General features: G+C 40.2%; 1 protein-coding gene across 3 annotated transcripts in view; it reads left to right on the top strand.

The window, feature by feature from the left end:
- RGS7BP (regulator of G protein signaling 7 binding protein) overlaps positions 1 to 20,868 on the top strand; it is a 93,370-nt gene extending 72,502 nt beyond the window's left edge. For 2 of the 3 annotated variants that reach the window (XM_081053322.1, XM_081053323.1), the window contains 3 exons: positions 3,795 to 3,942; positions 6,970 to 7,040; positions 15,390 to 20,868. In XM_081053322.1, coding sequence (XP_080909448.1) covers positions 3,795 to 3,942; positions 6,970 to 7,040; positions 15,390 to 15,481 — 311 coding nt within the window. In that variant the 3' untranslated portion in view covers positions 15,482 to 20,868. The remainder of the gene's footprint in view (positions 1 to 3,794; positions 3,943 to 6,969; positions 7,041 to 15,389) is intronic. The other variant, XR_013993619.1, reaches the window with a different exon arrangement.
- The last annotated feature ends 1,858 nt before the right edge of the window (positions 20,869 to 22,726 follow it).

Raw genomic sequence — 22,726 nt, 5'->3', positions numbered from 1 at the left:
GCATCCATAAACTACTTAGCAAATACATTAGTTAGATAATTTTTGATAGTGATAAATTCTGTAGTGGGAAGAGATGCCCAGCACAAAAGTGCTATTAATAAATGACAGCAATTATCTACTTGCAGAGAAATCTTGACTCCACATATATTCTGGAGTTGAAAAACCTTTTAAATTCATATTGATCTCTTCTGTCTTTGAAGACGTTTCAGTCAGAGAAGATACAATATGATCAAAATTCTGCAGAGATTTTGTAAAGTGGCAAAAAGTACTAAACTGCAAGTCCAACATCCAAGGGTTTCATTTTTGTTCATCCACATTAGCAGAGCTAGATCTAGTCACTAAAAATGAGGATATTACTGGCCATTAAAAGCTCCTAGGCATGTTTCAGGGATACGTGAATAGTTGTTTAACTTTGTAAAAGTTATAGAATGGTATTTGTCTCATATAAGTAGAATTATTGCAGGCAGTAAGTATACACAAAGTGGTTGTGGACTGGATTCTCTTCACGCCTTTCTTGTAAACGGTGTATATGTGAAGAAGGTAGAGAGAGGACTCAAAGAAGAAACATCACACCAGCTTGTTTCCTCCACTGTTCTCATTGGAATAAAACCTTTGGGCTCTATCGTCCTGACCAGAGAACTGGGGCCACTGTGGCCTCAGAGCCCACAGAGCAGAGAACTCCCATCTGTGTGAATTGTTTTGCTACCATACTCCATTCTCCGAGGCATTTCAATCCCACGGTGTGTGACATGAGCCACGTATGATTTCAGATGGCCCTATCCTCCTGAATTTTGAAAGCAGAAGCCTGTTTTGGGAGAGCCCCTCTTTGTCCCTCTCTCAGATCTCAGAAGCCCTGGCTCAGAATCCCATCAAAAGGCTGACCCTGCCCAGAGGTTGGTAGCAAATGGACTGCATTTGCTGTACTCTACCAGGAAGCATACTACAAATGCTTTTAAGAGGTCAATGCCCTCCAACTGTGAAATGCAATATGCTAAATTATGTGCTTAATTAATTTCTACCCAACAGCATACCATAAAATTAGAAAAGCAATTCCATTATGCAGGATCAATGTACATAAAATACACACAAAAGGATTAAAAGTTCTCATCAGTAAACTGGTGTTTGTGCTTTGGCTGAATATTCAGAGGTCCGTATCTCCTATAGGCTGATGAATGGTGTACAGTTAATTACCACTTAATTGCTTGTCTCTTTCTCCTTGTGTTGCTACCATATGGGTTAACAATTACAGGGATGAGATTTTTGCTAATTCCCTTTAGATTGGGAATCAATGGGGAAAGCTTCCTGTTAGATTTTACTATGAACAACCATCCTCTTCACAAGTTTGTTTCATTTTCTGTTTATTTGTTTTGTTTTTTTAAAAACATGCAAAAGCAATCCCACCAGGATTAGGGAAACTGAGTTAAGAGGTAACCAGGTGTAACTGCTGTCTCATGAATATTCAATGACATGGGCTGTAGCAATTTCTTACTTAGTCTAAAGCTGTATCTACATAATACAAATAAAACTGGATGAACGAGCAAAAGAAACATATAGCCGTCCTTTTTGTCCAGGCTACATAATTTATATAACAGCGTTGTATTATTTGTGTAATTTTTTAAATCGTCTATCCAGCTCTTTACACTCCATGAAACAAAGACTATGTCTGTCTTTCATCTCTATATCTCTAGCATCAAGACCAATACCAGGTACTTAGCCGACATTCAAGAAATATTTGTACATGAGTGACTGAATGAGTGAGTGAATGAATGGCTGACAAAGGTAGGTTTAAACCCCAGTTCTCAGGCCTCACAGGCCATTCCCTTGGAACCAGGATACCCAAGTGTGAGCACAAAGGTTCAAAGCAGAAAAAGACTGTGGGGACAAAGCCCCAAAAAGCAGTTTCCAGGCTCTCGGCCTCACATAGAAAGGTGCTGGCTCAGGTAGTATGTTTGTTTTTGTGTCTTGACTGAACGCCATTGAGAATCTGTAAGCACCTCGACTGTGAGCCACTGTTGTTCCAGCACAGTACCCCGAGAGACCCAGAGAGAGAGTGTCAGTGCCCTGAGAGCCCTGGCTGTGTCCAGGAAGTCTGGCTGTGCCCAGAGAGAGTGGCAGTGCCCTGAGAGCCCTGGCTGTATCCAGGAAGTCTGGCTGAGCCCAGAGAGAGTGGCAGTGCCCTGAGAGGCCCTGTCTGTGCCCGGGGAGACAGGTGGTACCCTAAGAAGCCCAGGAAGTCTGGCTGTGCCCAGAAGTACTGGGGTGGTGCCCTGAGAAACCCTGGCTGTGCCCAGGGAGACAGGTGGTACCCTAAGAAGCCCAGGAAGTCTGGCTGTGCCCAGAAGTACTGGTGGTGCCCTGAGAAACCCTGGCTGTGCTCAGAGAGCCTGGCTGTGTCCAGGATATTGCATCCACCTCCAGGCTCCTCGCACAGGGCCCCTCGAGGAAGACGCTTGTCACGTAGATTGTGAGGCGAGATCCTGTAGGGGTGGAGTGTGGGGACAGAGCCCCAAAAAGCAGTTTCCAGGCTCTCGTCCTCACATAGAAAGGTGCTGGCTCGGGTAGTAAATGGCCATCAACTGTGATCAGGTGGCCATCAGCTGTGGCTAGTTGGCCATCAGCCGTAACCCGTAAGCCATTGACCACTAATATAACTGCCGTGGCTCCGCTAGCAGAAAAAAGAATGGGGGCTAGCAAGAAGATGGTGGCTGGGCTGGCAAGCATGGATTACAGTTAGCACGGAGGAGTGCAGGTTGCAGATTGCAGAGAAGTGGACAGCAGGTAGCGAACAGTGTGGCTCCTGCTTCTTGTTCCTCCAGCCCAGCTGCCAGCGAGAATATATTGGTTTGACTCCCCTACCTATGGCTCCGTGGGTGTTCCTTTTTGGCCTCACCATGTCCTGCGTTCTTATGTGGGGAGCGGGACCAGAGACCCCACAGGCCGCCCCGCACGACAAAGACATTAACAGAAGACACCTGAACCACATCATTTAATTTCATGCAAATTATGGCTGAACAACTTTGGAGGTTTGTTGCCAGAAAAACATTGATTTATTCACTTGAGATCAGTCCTGGTAAATACAAGTCTTAGTGGATTGGCAGTGCATTACTATGGACCACTCCCCAGGACATAGCACTTTAGTTGATGGTAGTTCATGGTCTCAGCAGAGTAAGGCTAGACCTTGAGGCCTGGCTCTTTCCACATAGAAGGATACACTAAAGAAGCAATGGATGGCGGGTCCAGTCTATGCACGTTCCACAAGAGAGCCTGTGTCAGAGTCAAAGAGCACAGCAAGAGCTCCCATTCTTCCTGCTGGAGTCCCTGCTCCTGGCCCTCTTACCTGCCCCTGCACCTGAGGACCAAAAGCAGCATGGTTTCCCAGATTGCATCCCCCACCCCAAGCTAACCTGGTCAAACTCACTAAGAAAGGGTAACAGAGCACCAATATTCCATCAAAGACCGGGCCCTTCCTTTTATCTTGATCTTCAGGTTGCATTGACCTCAAGCTATCTTTCCCAGAATGTTGTGAAAACATGTCACACACACACATACACTATATATATGTGTGTATATATGTAAGTGTGTGTATATATGTGTATATATGTGTGTGTATATATGTATACATATATACACACACATATATACATATATAAATTATTTTAGTATTTGGAAAGTTATTAGTGTTAATGGAGTATTTGACTCAAAGCACAGCCAACCTTTGCAACAACATCTTGGGTGTGCAACTTGCATTTATGATTTCTTATCCCCTTTTCTTTACCAACGCCCCCACCCCTTAGGAAAGGAGCCTGGCGGGGGAACCAAGAGCTTGGATAGCAAAATTGAGGAGAGTGCTGAAACACCTGCTCTAGAGGATTCCGCATCATCCCCCGTAGATATTCAGCAACACTGCTGGCAGGTTTCCACAGACATTGAGAACACTGAAAGGTAAGTGGGAAGGTACCCTAAATAGACTGCCAGTCCTCCTCCACTTAATACTTTTCGGGACTACAAGGAGTCAAGATTTTCTCAGAAACAGCTCTCAGGAAACTGAGTTGTGGGAAGGGAAGGAGTCCAGATCCTGCCGCGGCATAGTAGCACAGAGCGGACTCCCAGCCCTGCGCTCACCCACTCCACCCCATTGCGTCTCCATGGAAATGAAAATGTGCTTCCTTGGAAGGGGAGAAAGTTGGATCTACATACCATCACAGCTCTCTTACTGGGCCAGGTACCCAAATTATGCAAAGACGCCTGCTGTAAATTCTTGGATTTTAGGTGCATGTAATGGCCTGCTTAGCAACTGCCAGTCAGGGGCGGAGCGTTCTGTCTAGTTTCCTGAACAGCTTTTCATAGGACTCCCTTCTCTTATTCTCCCGAAATGTAGATGATGGCCCCTTAGTGGTCAAAGCGAGTTAATGCATTTGTCTTAACAATTGCTCACTATCAGAGGGAGTTTCTTGGGAAGAAGAAATTCTACGATGATTCTATTTCACTTGGGGGGAAAGGGGCAATGATAATACAGTAAGTGGCATGTCTCATCTAGATGCTAAAAATACCATTCCATGAGGCAGAAGAACGAGGTCCTTGTTTACTGGTCTTCACACTAATATCTCGTCCTTTGCTGCTAATGTCCCCGGGAGTCAGCACAAAGCAGCTGAATGAACACTGGGCAGTTCCACCTACTGCTCTGTGCGTGTGGGGTTGAGTCATTAACAAGATAATGGACATTTTATTTTTCTTATTTTTAGTAATGTAACACACAAGGGCATTTATAGCCATTGTGGTTCTACTTTCAGATTGTGATATAATTCTAAAGCTAATTACCAAATTTCTGTGTTTATAGAAAATTGAAGCATGTGGTAATTATGTACTATTAATAAAACTTGGATTTTGCATAAGCTTGGGAATCCAGCAATTCAAACAATAAAGCTGTTTGGCACAGTTTGATAGAACTATAGACAAATGATGAGGGAGTGATTTATCTTAATTTATAAAATAGAAAATGCTTTGCTCTATTTCCAGGAAGAAATATCTGCCAGAGTGCCATGGTCAGGACATAATCCATCCGCAAAGCTTTTTTCCTTTTCAGAAACCTTGCACAGAAGCTATATCCAAGCCCTGTACCCTTGTAGAAAACAAGTTACGGCTGGCAACCAGAATAGGAGAATATAGCCCACAGAGTGGCAGTGTTTCACTTCTGCCTAAAAGCCTGGATTCAGGTTCAAGGAGATCAGAATGACTGAGAGACGGCGACACATAGACCTCTCTGGGAAGGTGGTTTCCTCAGTTCCTCTGTCTCTCTGCCCTAAGAGATCAGTGGCTCTCAAACTGAGCTGCACACTAAAATCACAAAGAGGGCTTTTTAAAAACGTTGATGACTGAGTTCTACTGTAAACCAACCAAATCGGGCTCTCACAAGGGGGGGGGGGGGGCTCAGCATAAAGTAATTCTCGCCTGTAGCAGCCAAGGCTGAGAATTAGTGCTTTCCAGGGAGACCTTGCCTCAATCTCACATATTGCTTTCCTAGCCCTTTCCCACCTTGTGCCTCCCACTGCCCAACCATCCCCTCTTCCCTTGGGAATTTTACAGATTGTGCCCCTTGCACTTCTGCCCTCCTTCTCCCTCCGCCACCCCTCCCTACTTCTCCTTTTAGAAACACCCTTTGGGCCTTGTCAGTATGCAGTGCCCCATTGACACATCCTCACAACTGGGGGGAAAGCATTCCGAACATTGTTACAGGTGTATTTCTACCGATCCACAGCTGCTTTCCCCTCCTTTTCCAACCCACTCTTCCTTTTCATCTATTAGTCTATACTTGAGGAAGAGACCCCATGGGATTTCTGGTCTCCCTAAGACAAGTGGTCCTCAAACCATGCTCAACAGAATAGTTGTGTTTCATGAAATAGACAGAAGAATTTTAAACCTCAAATTAAACAGTGGCTCTCTTTCCTCAAATGGCAGAAGAAAAATCTGTTCACAGATAGAATTTCCTCAGATTTAGGATCATCCTACCCCCCCCCCCAAAGTTTCTTAAACTCTTGGTGCTTGCTATTGCTTGCCTATTCTAAAATTAACTAAAAGATGTATGTGCTCTTTTCAATGAAATCTACCACTATCCCCCAGGATTTTAAGAGTGCTAATTCCATTGGATGACCACCTCAACGTGTGGGGAATCACTGTGCCAAGGATTTGAAAAGTCCAACTTGCCCCCTACCCCAGACTAGAAGCCCCCTAAGATGGCATCCTACTCTATAGTTCTGCGGTTTTTATGATCATACATACTCTGAGATAAGAGAGGACGTTGGGGGTGTGCAGTGGCACACATATATGTCAGTGACTAGAGGAACGCCCAGCTGTTCCAGGTGCCCCTCTCTCTCCATCTCTCTTTCTCTGTTTCATCCACTGACAGTTTTAGAATTTCTCATACTCTCCCATCATCCCAAGTCAGTTGAATAACTGTTGGTCCTATGAATGCTTAATACCTGTGCTGCACCGAATTCCAATCATGATAAATTTAGACAACAGCGAGTGAACTTACACAACCACAATAGCTGTCTGACCATAAAGCCTTAGAGCACCATCACCCAGCTTCAGTTTTGCCCAGGGTAACCCCTCCCTCTGTTATTCTAGTTGTGTTCCCTTTGCCTCCCCTTGGAAATCTGAAGTATTATCTTCATGATCAGAAGCTCTTCTCTAATCTCAGCCAGGTCCAACTGAAGACAGAGAGATAAGGGTTCCTAAGCAGAATGCCCTATGGAAATGTTTGCCAGAATAGCTCTCTTCTCTTCCAGAGCCAACCTATCTCAGATGTTTTTCTTATAAAAGCAAAATAAATTTAATATTTGCCTGTTGGAAACTAGAGCTAGTACAATTTAATCACACTTTTGTCCTTTAGTTGTCTCATAGAACAGAGTGTTTGAGATTGCATTTCAAAAATTTACAGCTGATTATTTTTTCTTTTTATCAATTTTACAGAGACATGCGAGAAATGAAAAACCTTTTAAGCAAACTCAGGGAAACTATGCCTTTACCACTGAAAAATCAAGGTGAGTCTTGTCATTTCTTTTTGAGGCAGAGGATGTTTTTAACATGATAACCTTGGGTCTTGTTTCTAGAGAAATTAAAGCAAGATTTTTGTGTTTTTTTTTTAACACAAACAATAGAAAACACTGAGCATACATTTGTCTTTCCTCAAGAAAATGTGCTAATGAGAGTGGAGTCCCTCAGGTGAACACAGTTTTGCCTGAGGGTAGCCCAGATATACTCTGACCTCAAAACAGATACCTTCTCCACTGGCCCTGTCAATCAAGAGCATTGATTTATTGCCCGTGCAGTGGAAAGCACTATACCAGGTGTGGCAAACACAAAAGGAAGGAAGCCTTGGTCCTTGCCTCTAAGGAGTTTACAGCTTAGTGGAGGAGATTTAAGATTACTTCCAAAGGAAGTTCCCTGACATCTACACATTTAATTATCTAAAGAAATAATAGTAATAATTAACATACATTGAGAACTTACAGTATGCACTGTGATTATGCAGCCAATTCCCACGTGCTTTCCATACTACCAGGCAAGTCTCTGATGCCAGCTGGGTGTCCTACAATTCAACTGAATTCTGATACTACCTGGAAATAAAAGCAGATCCCACAAGTTAAGGGCTTTGTCCTAGAAGATTGCCCCCACATACACACTTCAAACACCAATTGCAAATCCAAGTTGTCACCTTAATTTGCTAGAGCAGCTCACAGAACTCAGAGAAAGATGGTACTTACCAGATCACGGGTTTATTATAAAAGAGCATAACTCAGGAACAGCCAGGTGGAAGAGATACACAGGCAAGGTATGGGGAAAGGATGAGAGTTTACATCTCTCTATAAGTGTCCCAACTCTCCCCAAACCTCACCATGTTCACCATCCTCGAAGCTGGTCGAACCCCATCCTTTTGGATTTTTGTGGAGGTACACAGGCATGATTGATTAAATCTCCTGCCCCTCCCTCTTCCTTCCCTGGATGGGACTGAAAGTTCCAACCCTCCAATTGGTTCTCCTGGCAACCAGCCCCCATCCTTAGGTGTTTTCTAAAAGTTGCCTCATTAACATAAAAAAGACTCCTTTTGGGCTCTGGTCACTTAGGAAATTTCAAGAGTTTTAGGAGGTCTGTACTTGGAAGAGGAAGATTAAATATCTATGTCTTATATAAATTACAATATCACAGCCACTATCCTTAATACTGTAGATTATTAACTTATTTAATTCTAGTAACACATTTGAGAGAATTGCTATTAATGTTTCCCAATTTACAGGAAACTGAGGCACAGAGAGGTTAACTAACTTGGCTAAGGTCACACAGACATTAAGTAGAAAGGCTGGATGTGAGCCCAGGCAGGCCATCTCCAGAGCTATCCTAGAGGGGTATACATACTAACACAGAAAAAGAAAGGGGATATTCACTAGAATGGAAGTTCTGTGGGGAAGGGGCCTCTAAGCTCCTGTTAACTATTGCATCTCCAATGCCTAGAGTGATTTCTGGACCATGAACAATAAATGTTCGTTAAATCTGGACCCAACTTGGCAGCCCCAGGGTCTGAAGCTATGTCCAAAGGACTGAAAAGAAGCACTTTTACTAAGCATAGGTGGCCAGAGCAGTCTTAAGTGAAGCATCAGTTTCAGAGAGTGGTACGCAGAGGGGGGGTGGGGGGGGAAGGTTTTTAGAGGCAAGAAAGAAAGTCCTTTGTTTCCACTGAGCAAAGCCTGAGGATGGGGGAGCAGGGTGCTGCCTGCCTCTGAGCAAGGATGGAGAGGATTTGGCAGGAAAGATGGAGCACCTCTCAGCTCAGGGAACAGTGTAGCAGAAGGTGGAGAAGTGGAAGTGAGAACACCAGACGAAGATGCCAAGGTGTGGCCTGATTCGATGGATGGAGGCAGCGTGTCAGAAAATAAGAGGCAGGGGGTGCGGTGCATCAGTGAACCAGAAGCACCCCCTGAAGGGCATGCTGACGCGGGCTAGCTGGCGTGAGCCATGGGTGTAGTGTCTCGGAGACCTGTCATGTTTTAAGAAAGCAGTGTTTTACTATATGTGACCCCAGCATGCAAGTTTGTTACTAGAAATAAGCATGGGTTGGGACCAGGGACTTTAGATTAAGGCTAGCTTTGCGTCTGAATGCTGGCTCTGCAACTTCCCAACTTTATGCTCTGGAATGAGTTGTTTAACTTCTGGAAATTTCCATTTCCTCATCCCTGAAAAAGAGATAATAGTATCACCTAGTTCAGAGAATTGTTGTGAGGATTAAGTGAAACAATCCATGCCATGTATCTACTACTAACCATACAGAGAACAAACATTCAACACATGCTTTATTGTTGTTGTTGTTGTTGCTATTATTTACCAGCTGGCCCATCCAACCCAGCTCAGGAAAACTCCAAATCATTATCAAACAGAACAATCTCTGCTCTGAACCACTCGCTCTGAAACTAACTGTGGGTAGTATAGTCCATGAAAGTTGATCTTCAGCCTGAGGTTCAGAACACTGATCCCCGAGACTGGATTTGGGGCTCATGTTTGAAGCTATCCTCGGTTTCCTAATATGATGTTTGGCAAGTCAACCCCCATCAACAGCTCATGGGCCCTCACTGTACTTCACATTCTGCTGCCAGGAGAGTGACTGCCCAGGGTGCTGCAGTCTGAATTTTGGGTATGCCTTACAGCCTCTGTTCTAAATCAAGCCCTCTGAAATGTTCCCTCTATATTTAGGGAAAATTCACCCAGCAGTGTTTGAGCCATGCATTAATGGAAAAAGAGAAATTTCATTTTATTTCCTTAAGACATTTTTATCATCATAAAAAAGTATAATATAAATATTTTTATGCAACGTATTACTTTTATAAACAGACAAATTTGATTTTAAATACCTTTTAAATATAACAGTAATTAAAGATTGATACTGTGAGTAAAAACATGAATGAAAAGGGAGTAGTCATCAAAAGAAATGATCCCAAGGACTTGAACCCTGAATTCATTTGGGGAACAAGAAGGAAAACGCTAGGAGATGCCAGGACTTCTTTAGGAGGGAGTGATGCAGTAGGATTGTAAAATAAATTTTTTTTAATTGAGGTGAAGTCTTGTGGGAAATTCAGGTTTCTTGATTTATGAGAGAAATGGGAGACCTTAGAATGTAAAGATGAAACACTGCTCTCACAGCATCATGTCACTGTGAGCTGACCCATGGAGAGGGGCGGATATGAATCTGGTTGCAGGGTCTGAGAAGGGCTGAAGGAAGAACAAGCCTCTTTAGTCCCTCTGGGAATATTTTTTAGCAGATGCACATGGCACTGTTTTAATGAACAAACCAGCCAGATTGCTCTGTCTGACTATATATACCAAGATAGACCATAAGGACTTCCCCAGGACCTGCCTGACATCTTTCCAGGTGATTCGTTTACTGTATAGCTGGTTAATATATGCAGGAATTGGTATTAGGTAAAATGTAGAAAAACTTATTCCAGTTCTTTTTTGTAGGACCTAATTGTCAAAACACAATACTAACTGGATGAAAATCATTATAGAAAGCCATCTGTTTTCTTTCTGGCTTCTTGTTTTCTTTCTCTTTTTATTCCATTTATGTGTGTGTTTGAAGGAGAGAGGGGGAAAAAAGAGGAAAATATATGACTCCTGGTCCCTCTTTTTCCTTCCTCAAACCCTGACCATGTGAAAATCCTGCCAGGCAAGTGCTAGGAGAGCCTACACTGGAAATGCTCAGATACCCCTGTTCTCCAAGCTCCATTCTAGTGCTCAAAAAAGGAACTGTTCCACATTTATTTTAGCATTTAAAGGTTTAATCCAGGGGTGTCCAAACTTTTTTCAGCGTTTTTTACCAAGGGCCATATGCGGTAAAATACACAAACAGCCAGGCCACTCACTCAAGGTGAAGTACGTATTGCCTCACCTGGTTTATTTAAGTAAACTAAATATATTTTTGGAATTTGTTGCGGGCCAATTAACAATGGATTGCAAACCGCAGTTGGCCGGCAGGCCGCAGTTTTGACACGCCTGTTTTAATCAGATCTTGCCCCCTTCCTCCCACAAGCAAAACTTGACAAGTATTTGCTTTAAATTGATTTTCAGTGGCAAATAAAGGGAGGTAACCAAGAGGAGGAATTTTAGTGATTATACCTTCGTTTTAGACAGGGCCTCTTTCCCGTCCTTCCAGCTGAAGATTGGAGACAACCGAGGAGCACAAAGGAAAAGCGAGCCGCCCTTGTTTGCTCCCAACACTGTCCAGACCTCCTGGCTCCCAGCCCACTAGTCTATCCACTGCTTCAGCACCTCTCCTGTCCTACATTCTGGGTCACCGCAATGCTGTAGGGCGCTTCATTAATTATGATCGTCTTGCTGTGTCAAATGGATTACAAATAGAACCACCTGTGGTGAGCCCACAAGGTTACTGACAAAAGCTAAAAGGAGATTGGAAAATGAAGGACAAGCCTCTTCCAAATGCATGTTGTAATCAAGCAAAAAATGGCAGAAACAAATTAAGCCCGAAAGACTGTTTCACCTTTTCTAAAATTCCAACTTAACGTGTGCTGTGGGGTGTGTTGGCACACTTTATTCTTGCCTAGAATTTGGTTGTGGATACATTAGGATCACCCTGAAATGGATCAGCCAGGAACTGGATCTGTTCTAGAATGGGTACCCTCCTGTAGACAGTCCTATTCCAGACTAAATTGGGTCTAGGGACAATGTCCCAGACTCATACCCCTGATCCACTGCCATCTGGACCCCATAGCCAGAACCAACCAGGTCTTTGGTTAATGCAGTGGTTCTCAAAGTGTCCTTTAGGAACCAATAGCATCAGCAGGTCTGGGAACTTGTAAGAAATGCAAATTCTCTGGCCCCACCACAGACCTACTGCCTCTAGAGGTGGGGCCAGCGATCTGTGCTTGAACAAGCCCTCGACAATACCGATGCAGCTCGTGTTTGAGAACCACTGGGTTCGCTGAAGGTCTCTTTTTTTTGGGAATGGAAACTTGCCAACTGCAGTTCTAATACAAGTACTTCTCTTGACTTTACCTAAGAGCATAGATTTAAATTCAAACACTCAGTTTGTTATTTGAAAACTCATTTTTATGTCCTTCTGTTTTTTAGCATGTCACTTAAGTAAGACACCTTTTATTAGCAAACGAAATTTGAGCAATAGAGACATTGTATTATTGTGCCTTAGGGGACTCTGGTGTCCCTAGTTTTAGAAGTATCCAAGTATCCACTGAATGACCGAGGTTTGAACTTACTGATTACTGAATTTCCTACTCTTCTTTTCTCTCCCTTTTTCCTATGCTTCCCTTCCTTCCTTTCCCTTTCTCACTTTTTATTTTCACATTTAAATCTGTCCAAAGTCACAGTTGTCTGAGACTATGTACTTTGGAGAAAAAAATGCTACAAAAGTCTCAAACATTCGCAATAAAAATCAAAAATTTCCCAACAATGTCAGGTGGATTATCCCAGAAAGTTTAGAACGAGTGGGGAAACAGTCCATTTAACTCATATTCCTTTGGCAACCCTTTACTTCAGAGACAGGATTTCAATCAATGTGAAAAGACATTTTTCCTTGGAGTTGAATTCGCTTCAAACTATTCCAGGCATGCTTACTGCTCCGTGAATTTCAGCATTTACTGCAGGTGTCAGCTTCCTATGGTGTAGAAAGCTGCTCTGACTTTCTGCCAAGAATTTTTGAGCTCTTGTGTCACCTCAGCCTTAGGTGATGATGAGACAAGCTCTGAGCTGGGCAAAGTTGTCATAAATACTCTACAAAGTCGCCCAAACCAGCAGTCGTCCTTAATAAGCAGCCTGTTCTTTGCTTAACATCCTGGCACTTTCTCATCAACCCTAACAATTCCAATTTGCTTTTGAGTGTTATATATGCTTATGTGTGTGCGTGTATACACAAAAGAAGACTGAGTGGGGAGAATTTCAATAGCACAAAAGGTTTCTAATTCACTGTAATGAATGCACAGATACAAGGGTCAGTCTTGATACAAATCTCATATCTGTCTATAATACCTGTGTGCTTTTAATACATTAAAAAAAAGAGAGAATGGGAGCAACCATACCACCACAGCAGACAGATAACATAGCACACACACGCCCACTTTCTTTGTAAATATAACATTATAGTGGACATTTCCTCATGTAGTGGAAACCAGAACTGCTTTTTATAATATATAAATACCAGTTAGGTCACTCCCCAAATCTCTTAAATGTTTGGAGAAAGGGAAAGATATGTGAGAATTCAGGAAATAGATCTGCTAAGTCCTAAAGAACTAGAAATATAAAGATTTTTCGTCCCTATAAATATCTTCAGAGTTTGGTTGATTCTCTTCCAAGGGAGCATTGAATTCCAGATGAACTTAAGTTTCAGGAAGTATAGTCAGTATGCAAAGAGATACTGAAAAGTAAAACACTTTACCCTTCAGAATCTCCTATGTCTTTGCCATGTCTAGTTAGGTTAAATTCATTGCTCATTTGGTAGTTAAAAAAGTAAGAGTCCTAAAATGGTGAGAAAGTAGGTTATCTTTCTGTTCCAAATATATCATGATTCATCTCTGAGAGATTATTCTGAGAAATCAGGCTTATATATAATATCTGAGATTGCTTTCAATGTCTTAACTATTTGGGGCAAGTTTAACTATAAAAGAGAAATGTCCTATTTTTAGCTCTCAAAATGTGGACATCCGGATCATAGTGAATTATATTTCACTATGTAAAGGACAAAGAAAATCTCCCCCTCCCCACCCGCCATGCTAGCAGAATATGAATCTTAAGAGAGGATTTTAATCTGTGGGGACTGGGAGAGTGGATTGTGTTTGATTAATTTGATGTGCCCCGCTGGGGCGCCCATTTTCGTCCCCATCTCCTATTTACTACTCCAGTTCCATCTAAATATACAACATAGTATTCCATTCCAAAGAAAACTGTCACCTTGGTGGGTGATGCTAATTTATTTAAAAGTATGACACCTGAGAACCTTTGGGGAAAGGGAGGAAAAGCTTGGGCACTTGATTGACACAATTTATGTAAGAGGACCAGAAAACGAGGACGCATTGCTGTCCTTGACAGTTTCTGAATCTAGGCTCAGTGATCAACAAAAAACAACCCTCATCTACAAACCAGTTTTATTGAGGTGGGATACATTCTTCACTTTATCCATGTCTTCATGATACTCCTGATTCTGGGCTCTTTCTCAAGGTCCCATCTGCTTCAGGTTAGGATGAGGAAAGGAGAGAGCCCCTTCGCTCTGCTCTGGAAGGGCAGTGCAACTAGTCCTGGCAGAGTTTATGTCCATAACCATTGCCAACGCCAACTAGCCATATGGTTGCCCCTAGGTCCAGTCTGACTGTATCCTAGCACTGCCCTAGTTGGCAGAGTCCAGGTTATTTCCTTGTGGTCCTTCTCTAGCCTCTGGGACCCACACTGGCCAGTTCTGCTCCAACACAGTATTTCTACTCACCCTTTCTTCGGACTGCACTATTTCCTAAAAACCCAGCTCATTAAACCAGATTGGTTTACTGGCTTATTTCTTCCTCTACTTGTCATCATGCTAAAATTTTCAAACCAAAACATCAGAATTCCATAGCTGGCAATCTTCTCTGGATGCCCTTGTTACAGAAATCTATAGAAAGTACTAGGGAAAGACTCAACAAGGAGTAGTTGAACCGTCTTCCTGGGGCGTGAAGTAAGTGAATGGAATAAGTGAATGCAATAAGGCAATGGCCCTACGTAAAGGGAAATAGTTAATAACAGCTATGTTTACTGAGTGCTTCCTCTATGCTAGGTACCAAGCAAGGTAACTACCCAAGCTAAATGTTTCTCATTGATTATTTCATTTAATCCTCACCTATTATTAAACCCTATTTTACAGATGGGAAAATTGAAGCTTAGTAAGCTTAAATTATGTGTTCAGAGTCACAGAGCAAGTCAATAGCAGAGGCAAGTTTAGGAAAGAAGCCAACCTTATTCCAAAGCATGGGCTCTTTCTAAGAAGCTATACTTCTCTCCACTGAAAGATTGCCTCTACACAGTTGAACTTTAATCCTACGCAGTGCTTCTCAGCTATAGGCTGTTTGCCCCTCCTGTGGGGAATATTTGTTCATATCTGGGGACATTTTTAGCTGTCACAACTGGTGGGTGGGGGTGCTACTGGCATCTAGTGAGTAGAGGCCAGAGATGCTGCTAAACAACCTACAATGTTCAGGATAGCCCCTCACAACAAAGAATGATCTGGTTCAGAATATCAATAGTGATGATGGTAAGAAACCTTGATTCAAAAGATGGTGGATTTTTAAAGCCAATTCATAAAAAGAAGGTTTTGTCTGTATTTTACTCATATGTACTTTGTCCCATCACAGATGACAGCAGCCTTCTAAATTTAACTTCCTACCCCTTGGTTAGAAGACGGAAGAGAAGATTCTTTGGGCTATGTTGTCTCGTCTCAAGCTAGACAATTTCACCTGGAACCCACCACTGGGGAGACCTGAAAAAATACCACAGAAGCCAAGGACCTCCAGACAGCTGGACCAGTTACTGGTTTTGACTAGGTTTTCTATGCTTCCTCATTACTTTTATCTGCCTCCCTTGCCCTTTTAAATGATTTTACATTTGAAAGTAGCTGCTGTCAAGGAAAAAAAACACACCACAGAATCAAAAAGCAGGCTGTTTTTAAAAGGATTTTTAAATCTGACGTTGTGCATGTCTGCTTCAAACCATACCATGACAGACGCAAGAATTATGATTTTTAAATTACTTAAAGGTGTTTTTTAATGTGTTATACAGAGAAACATTATTTCATGTATAATAGCCCATCTATAGCTCTTGCTGATCTCATGTTAACAATTGATCGTATATGGAAGAAGTCTTTAAACATAGAAATCTATTTAAAACTGAAAAACTGTTAAAAATCCAATATATCAATATCATTAGAAATAATATTATAACCAAACGTACCACCTCACTATTGCTTTCGCTGCTTTCATTTACATTTAGTCTTCCATTCTGTCAGAATCTAAGAGCTGCAACAGAAAAATATCTTAATTTATAATGCACAAAAACCATATATGAAAAGTATTTAAATTTTGTAAATACACAATAATCCTAAAACCTTCATACAACGCATACAGGCGACTAATTTCCTTTTGATCCAATGGTGTCTTTTTCAGCTTCTTGGAGAATGAAGTAATCCAGTTAGGAAATGGTGTAGTAACATATACAATTACCCTCAAATGTAACATTGAATATTATCACATTTTGTTCTAATTGAAATCTGAAGCATGATGTCTGCACATCAGCATAGTGTTAACTCTTTTAGGGCATGCTGGAATTAGCTCAGATCGTTAAAATATTTAACATTTTACATTGTTAATAAAATTGTTTTAGTTAAGCTAAGCTTGTCTCCTTTTAGATGACTATGCAGATATGACTTTTCCAATGTGTACTTGGTGTCTTATCTTATGATTAGAATCTTGGAAGCAGGACACATGAAGCAATACTACATTTTAGAAAGGAGGAAGCCACATGCTTTGTTTCTCTGGCTTTCGTTTTCTGCTCACAGCTTTTTTGTTATCTTCCTCCACTAAACTTGTAACATGGTACAAATTTTCTTGTATTTCCCCCTGTTCTTACTTTGGCCCATTTCCCAGACAGAATTCCCCATGGGTTGAGAGATCAGGCATTTGGACTTTTCTTGTTTTCTGTTGTCTGAAAATTCCTAAAGTCCGACAAGAGGCACTAGTGTTTCTTAAAAAGATGAGCTAAATGCCTATAAGTGACTTACCCAAGATGCATCTTTAATCCCAACCCTATAATTTCTCTGTACTTATGTGCACAGGTGTTTATATGTCCACCAATATTTTGACCTGAGAACAATATTTTAAAGCCTTTAGCTTTAGTGAAGAGGAAGACAGGTACAGACATATTACTGGAATAATTATGGCATTAGGTTGAATTTTATGAAATTGCTGATATTTGCCTGTTTTGACCTGAAAATGAGCAATTTCATATAGTTCAAACTAATATCTGACATTGTGGAAACTATCCTTTGAATCGTCTTCTATCTTTTTTGACTGAAAGTGAAAGGATTGAATGGTTGGAAGAGATTTCAAAAAGCTATGTAGGTCTCTATTTAGATCATACCAGCTGGTTGTCGGCCTGATTCTTAGAGTCCAAAGTTGTGTTCCAATAAACTGGTAATTGATGTGTGATGATTATAGGTCTGTCTGGCTTCATATAAAGAAGGACCCTCCAAAATTATGAGAAAAATAACAATTTTCAAAGTCACATACTTGTAAAACATTGTGGGAATATACTATTTAAAGATTCCATGGGTGTATATTCCCCTGCAAAGCAGGTAGACACGCCAGATTACCTGATTTTCATAAATCAGGTTTGATTAAAGATTAATATCCTTTCCTGAATGCGGTTCATTTTCATATTCTGAGGTTAATTAACTTGAGGTCCATTGTTTTAGAAATTAATAGGTAGCCCAATTTGGCGCGTTCTGTCTCTGCCCTCTCCCATTTTCATACCATATTAAACCCATAGCTTCATTCTAGTTCCTACTAATCCATGCAAAGTTATTAACTGATAAGTTTAACCGTGGTGTTCAGCACTTTTTTCTAAATGCCTGGCCTAAATCACTTCTGCTTGGTTAATTTGTGCTCACTCTAGCCTTAGTCTCAACGTTGAAAGTGACACTTACCTTCTGTGCAATTGTCCTTTGTACAATTGAAGACTGTTAATAAATTCAGGTCTCACCTCCATGTTTGGGAGGACTATAGCAGCATTTCATGGAGATGGGAATTTGTCTAATTCCCCAACTAGACTTTCCATATCTAAGATAAATAAATTCAGCCACTTTATCTTTTATTCATAGTGCCTGTTTCCCAGCCTTTGATCACTTTTGTAGTTCCCGTAGACACACTCCAAGATTTATGGACTTTTTTTCACTAGCAAGTCCTAAAATTAAATTTAGTGCTCAAAGTCCTGATAACCTACACTGGCTCATAGTTGCAATAGATAATTTAGTATCTCCCATTAGGTCACTGTTGATGCTACTCTCCTCTCACCTACCAAAGGACTTTCTCAGGTGTAGATCCATGAGATAAGAGTTCTACTGTCTCAGCTTTCTGCTAGTACTTTGCTTTTAGATTAGCAATAACACTGAGCTAATCTCTAGGGATAAGGAGAGACACTGAACCCATTTTGTTGCATGTACTCACATGCTTGAAAGAGAAAAGGATGTGAACTTTTTCTGGCACACAATCATCCATGTTACCACCATATTTTTAATACCCCATGTTGATTTTTTTTTTCCAGATTACAGAGACAATACATGTTCTTTGTGGGAAATCTGAAAAATACTACGAAGTATCAAGAAAATAAAAGTCACCTGACTCCCACCACAATTACTTTGTTTAAAACCACATTCCCAGGCTTTAAATCAGTCAGCGGTGGGGCCCAGAGGCACTTTAGGGTAAGGTTTGTAAAGAAATGCCCACAAGGCAAAGATGTCACTTTAAAGACATCTGACCACTAATGTTGTGCACATATCTAGGAACAGATTCACTGCACCCATCTGGTTGTGCCATTGTTCAAGGGTACAAAGAAGACGTTAGAAGTAGCACAGCCCTGATGTCTCCTCTAATGAAAGCTCTTGGGGGAAATTATAAAATCCTGCCAGATCATTGTGTTCCTTGGTGCTTCTTGTAACATTGGGATACTTACTGTTTGGCAATACTGCCACCTACTGAAATCTGAGCTTTAGAGTGAGAGGGGACAACAAATACAGAGTATCAAAGTATCTAATTTATTTTAGGCAGCAAACAAACAAGCCAGATTAGTAATAATCCCATATGGAATTTAAGACTTTGGAAGCCTCAGAGTTTAAATGACTAAGGGTATCATCTAGACTAACTTCCCACCCAACACACAGACCTAAGCAATGTCTATCATCTGTGTTCTAAAACATCACCAAATGCAAAATGCTCAACTATCAGATAACTATAGATAGAAAAAAGAAAAGCAGTGATTCTATTGGCCCAAAATAAATCATGAGAATTAAATATAAAGTCCAGAAAAAAACTCCAAAACATAGAAGATCTGAGTACATCACAAAGGTGACATTTCAAATCCATGAGGAAAGTTTGGATTATTAAGCAAGTTATATTGGGATAATGGATTAGCCATTTGTTGGGGAAAATATTGGATCTATGCCTCATAACTTCCATCAAAATCAATTCTAGGTGCAGTAAAGATTTAAATGTTAAGGCACACAAATAAACATATAAAAGGACTAGCTGACAATATTAATGAATATTTATGTAATGTTAATGTAGAAAAAAAAAGCCTTTTTACGCATGACCCTAAAGGAAGAAGCCACAAAGGAAAAGATGGATGGATTTGACCAATTAAAACTGCAAAACTCCAACACAGTAAAGAATAAACCAAATTAAGATAAAACAAAATTTGAAATGCATGCGACAAAGAGTATAGACCTCTAATATATATCAAGAGCTTAAACTCCACTACTTGGTGAAGTTTCTATGATCTGCAACGCCTTGCCCAGCCAAATATTCCCATTTCATTATTTTCTTTTTTTGCTGCACTATTTTCATTATTGCTTATTGAATTGTCTATATCCACTAAACTGGAAGTGCAAGAAGGCAGCAACCATGTCTATTTTGCTTACTGTTATACCCTCAACACCTAACACAGTGCTAGACACAAAGCAAATACTGAAAAAGTATTTATTGAATGGGTGAATGATGAATTCATTAGTGACATTTTATGACTCAAAAAAAATCAAACTTTCAAGTAGAAAATTGAGCCAAGGACACAAACTAACAATGTACCATAAATTTAAATAGTGCACTAATAATAAATATGAAAATGTTTCAATATGCTAGTAATCAAAAATGCAAATTATTACAATATATTCCTTTTTATGTATCAGAAAAGCAAATGGTAGAAAGAAGTAAAGTGCCCAGGAACAGAAGGAAGGGTGGAAATGAATATTCTCTTCCAGAATCAATAAGAGTGTAAACTGAGTCAATCCTTCTGGAAAATATTTTGGCAATATATTTTACATATATGCCAAGTAATTACACGTTAGGGAGATTCTCCTTTAAAAAATCAGAAAAAACAAACTAAGATATGTTCATTCGTTATTCAAAAATATATGCAAGAAAGGATGCTTATAGCAGCATTATTTGGAAAGATGGAAAAAATGTAAATAAGTGTACAGTATATGGTTGGTTAAATATGGCATAACCTTTCAATGGAATACTGTGTACCACTTAAGAGTAAGCACCATCTGTATATTTATGGAAATGAATAAGCTATACTGTCAACTGAAAAAAAATTTACAGAAGAAATCAATAGTGTAATTCCATTTTTAAAATATACATATACATGTGTGCATTAAAGGGTCTGAAAGGATATTTGCTAAAATGTTAACAGCATTTATCTCTGGGAGGTGAGATTTGAAACAATTACATATTTTTTTTGCATATCTGTAATTTCTGAATTTTCCACAATGAGCATGTAGTATCTGTATAATTTTTCAGGGAATAAACAGCAATGTTCACAATATATAGTAAATAAAAAAAACACATGTTATAAAACAGTATGTATAGTATGATACAATATTTGTAAAAAAGAAAATTATATATAAATATATCCCTGTATGTATATATATGCATAAGAAAGCTAGAAGGACATACATTAAATGTTAATAGTAGTAATTTATGGGTAGTGGGATTATGGGTGATTATTTTTTCTTTTTGCTTTTGTGTGTTTTCTAATTTTTCTACAATGAATATGTATTACTTGTGTAATAAAAACTAATAATAAAAGTTAAAAAAATAATGAAAAAGTGAAAGAGACATTGTGACTCACCACTTGCCCTCATCCTCCCCATCCCCGACCCCCCACCCCCTTGACTTATTCCTGTCACTGCAGACAGTGGAGATATGGAGAGGAAACACCAGGGCGCCATAACTTTTAAAAATGAGAGAGGGAGAGGTAGAAGGAGAGGTGGAGGGAGAGGCGGCGAAGGAGGGAGTGGGAGAGGGAAAGGAAAGGAAGACGGAGGGAGAGAGATTTGATTGATTGAGAGAGAAAGAGGGGTGAGGAGGAAAGAGAGAGGGATGAAGGAGGTAAGGAAAAGAGGGAGGAAGAGAAGGAGAAAGGTAAGAGAAAGAAAAGTGAAGGTGAAGTCAGTGGAAGAAGGATTAAAACAGGATTTGGAAACTTTTTGACTCAATACTTAACAAGTTCTCAACATTTAGCTCAGTTTTCTGAGAGTTATAACAACAAAAAACATTGAGTTAAATAATTTCATTGTCTATTAAAAGGAAATTATATACATGTCTAGAGAAACATCTAGAAATTAAATTCTGACAGGAATGTATCTATCCCAAGAAGTTTTTCAAAAGGAGAACTTTGACTTCCAGCTAGTTGTCAAGAGCTGTGCAGTATAGCTTGGAGTTATACAGATTTTTGTCTAAATCTCAGATCTTCTGCAACCAAGTACACAGCTATGGCTCACAGTTCCAATATCCATTCCCTCTTTTTATTCCTTTAGAAACAGAGATCTCAAATTTCTGCAAGACACTGGCCACCTAAAGACTCCATTTCCCAGTCTCCCTTGATGGTAGGCTATATAACTGAATGTTAACCAATAGGATATGAGTGGAATCGTGCAATTTTCAGGGAACATCCCTAAAATAAGGGGCATGAATTTCCATGCTCTTCCTCTCTTCTCACTAGGCTGCAAGAGCATGAGAGTGGGAGCTGAAAGTGTCTCGGACCTAGCATGAAGATGACAGACATGCCTTAGCAGACCTGGATCACCTATCTCCATACTGTCATCAGCGTAATTAATCAATTAATCAACTGACTTCTATCTTATTAAAGGAATTAATAACATGAATCTTTGTATAGAAAAACTTGTTCACTAACTTAACTCACTTCTGTAAGCCTCAAGTTCCTCCAAATAAAATGGAGAAAATAATATCAACACGCAAAACGTTCAATGAACTAACTGTCCAATTTCTTTCCTAGTACCGAAGCTCTTTTATGAGAAAAATCAGACAAATGAAACGTTGCTTGATACTGTATTACAGAACAGTGGAAAAAGGAAAATCTTTTAAATAAACGGTGTTTTTAAACCAAATGGTCAATTGATTTGCATATGGAAAAAAATTCAACTTCACCTTTACTTCATTCCAAGATGATTATTGACCTTAAGGTAAATGGTGAAACAATAAATCTTCCAGAAGATAATACAGAAGAAGAATATCTTCATACCCACAGAGTGGTGCATTAGTATTTACAGGACGCAAACCACTTTTGAAAACTGTTTAACACTATTGTAGAATATATGTGTAGCTTCACTCCTAGGTGGAGACCCAAACAAAATGTACCATGTTTCCCTGAAAATAAGACCTAGCTGGACAATCAGCTCTAATGCGTCTTTTGGAGCAAAAATAAGTAAAATATTTACTAAAATATATTATAGTAAAATAAGACCAGGTCAATATAATATAATATGACAATATAATACCGGGTCTTATGTTAATTTTTGCGCCAAAAGACGCACTAGAGCTGATTGTCCAGCTAGGTCTTATTTTCGGGGAAATACGGTTATGTGTGTGTACTCAAAGACAGGTAAAAGGATATCCATAGTGGC

The sequence above is a fragment of the Rhinolophus hipposideros genome, assembly GCF_964194185.1.
Source record: "Rhinolophus hipposideros genome assembly, chromosome: 7".
In the NCBI taxonomy this organism is placed as follows: Eukaryota; Metazoa; Chordata; class Mammalia; order Chiroptera; family Rhinolophidae; genus Rhinolophus; species Rhinolophus hipposideros.
This window is presented reverse-complemented; position numbering and strand designations above follow the sequence as displayed.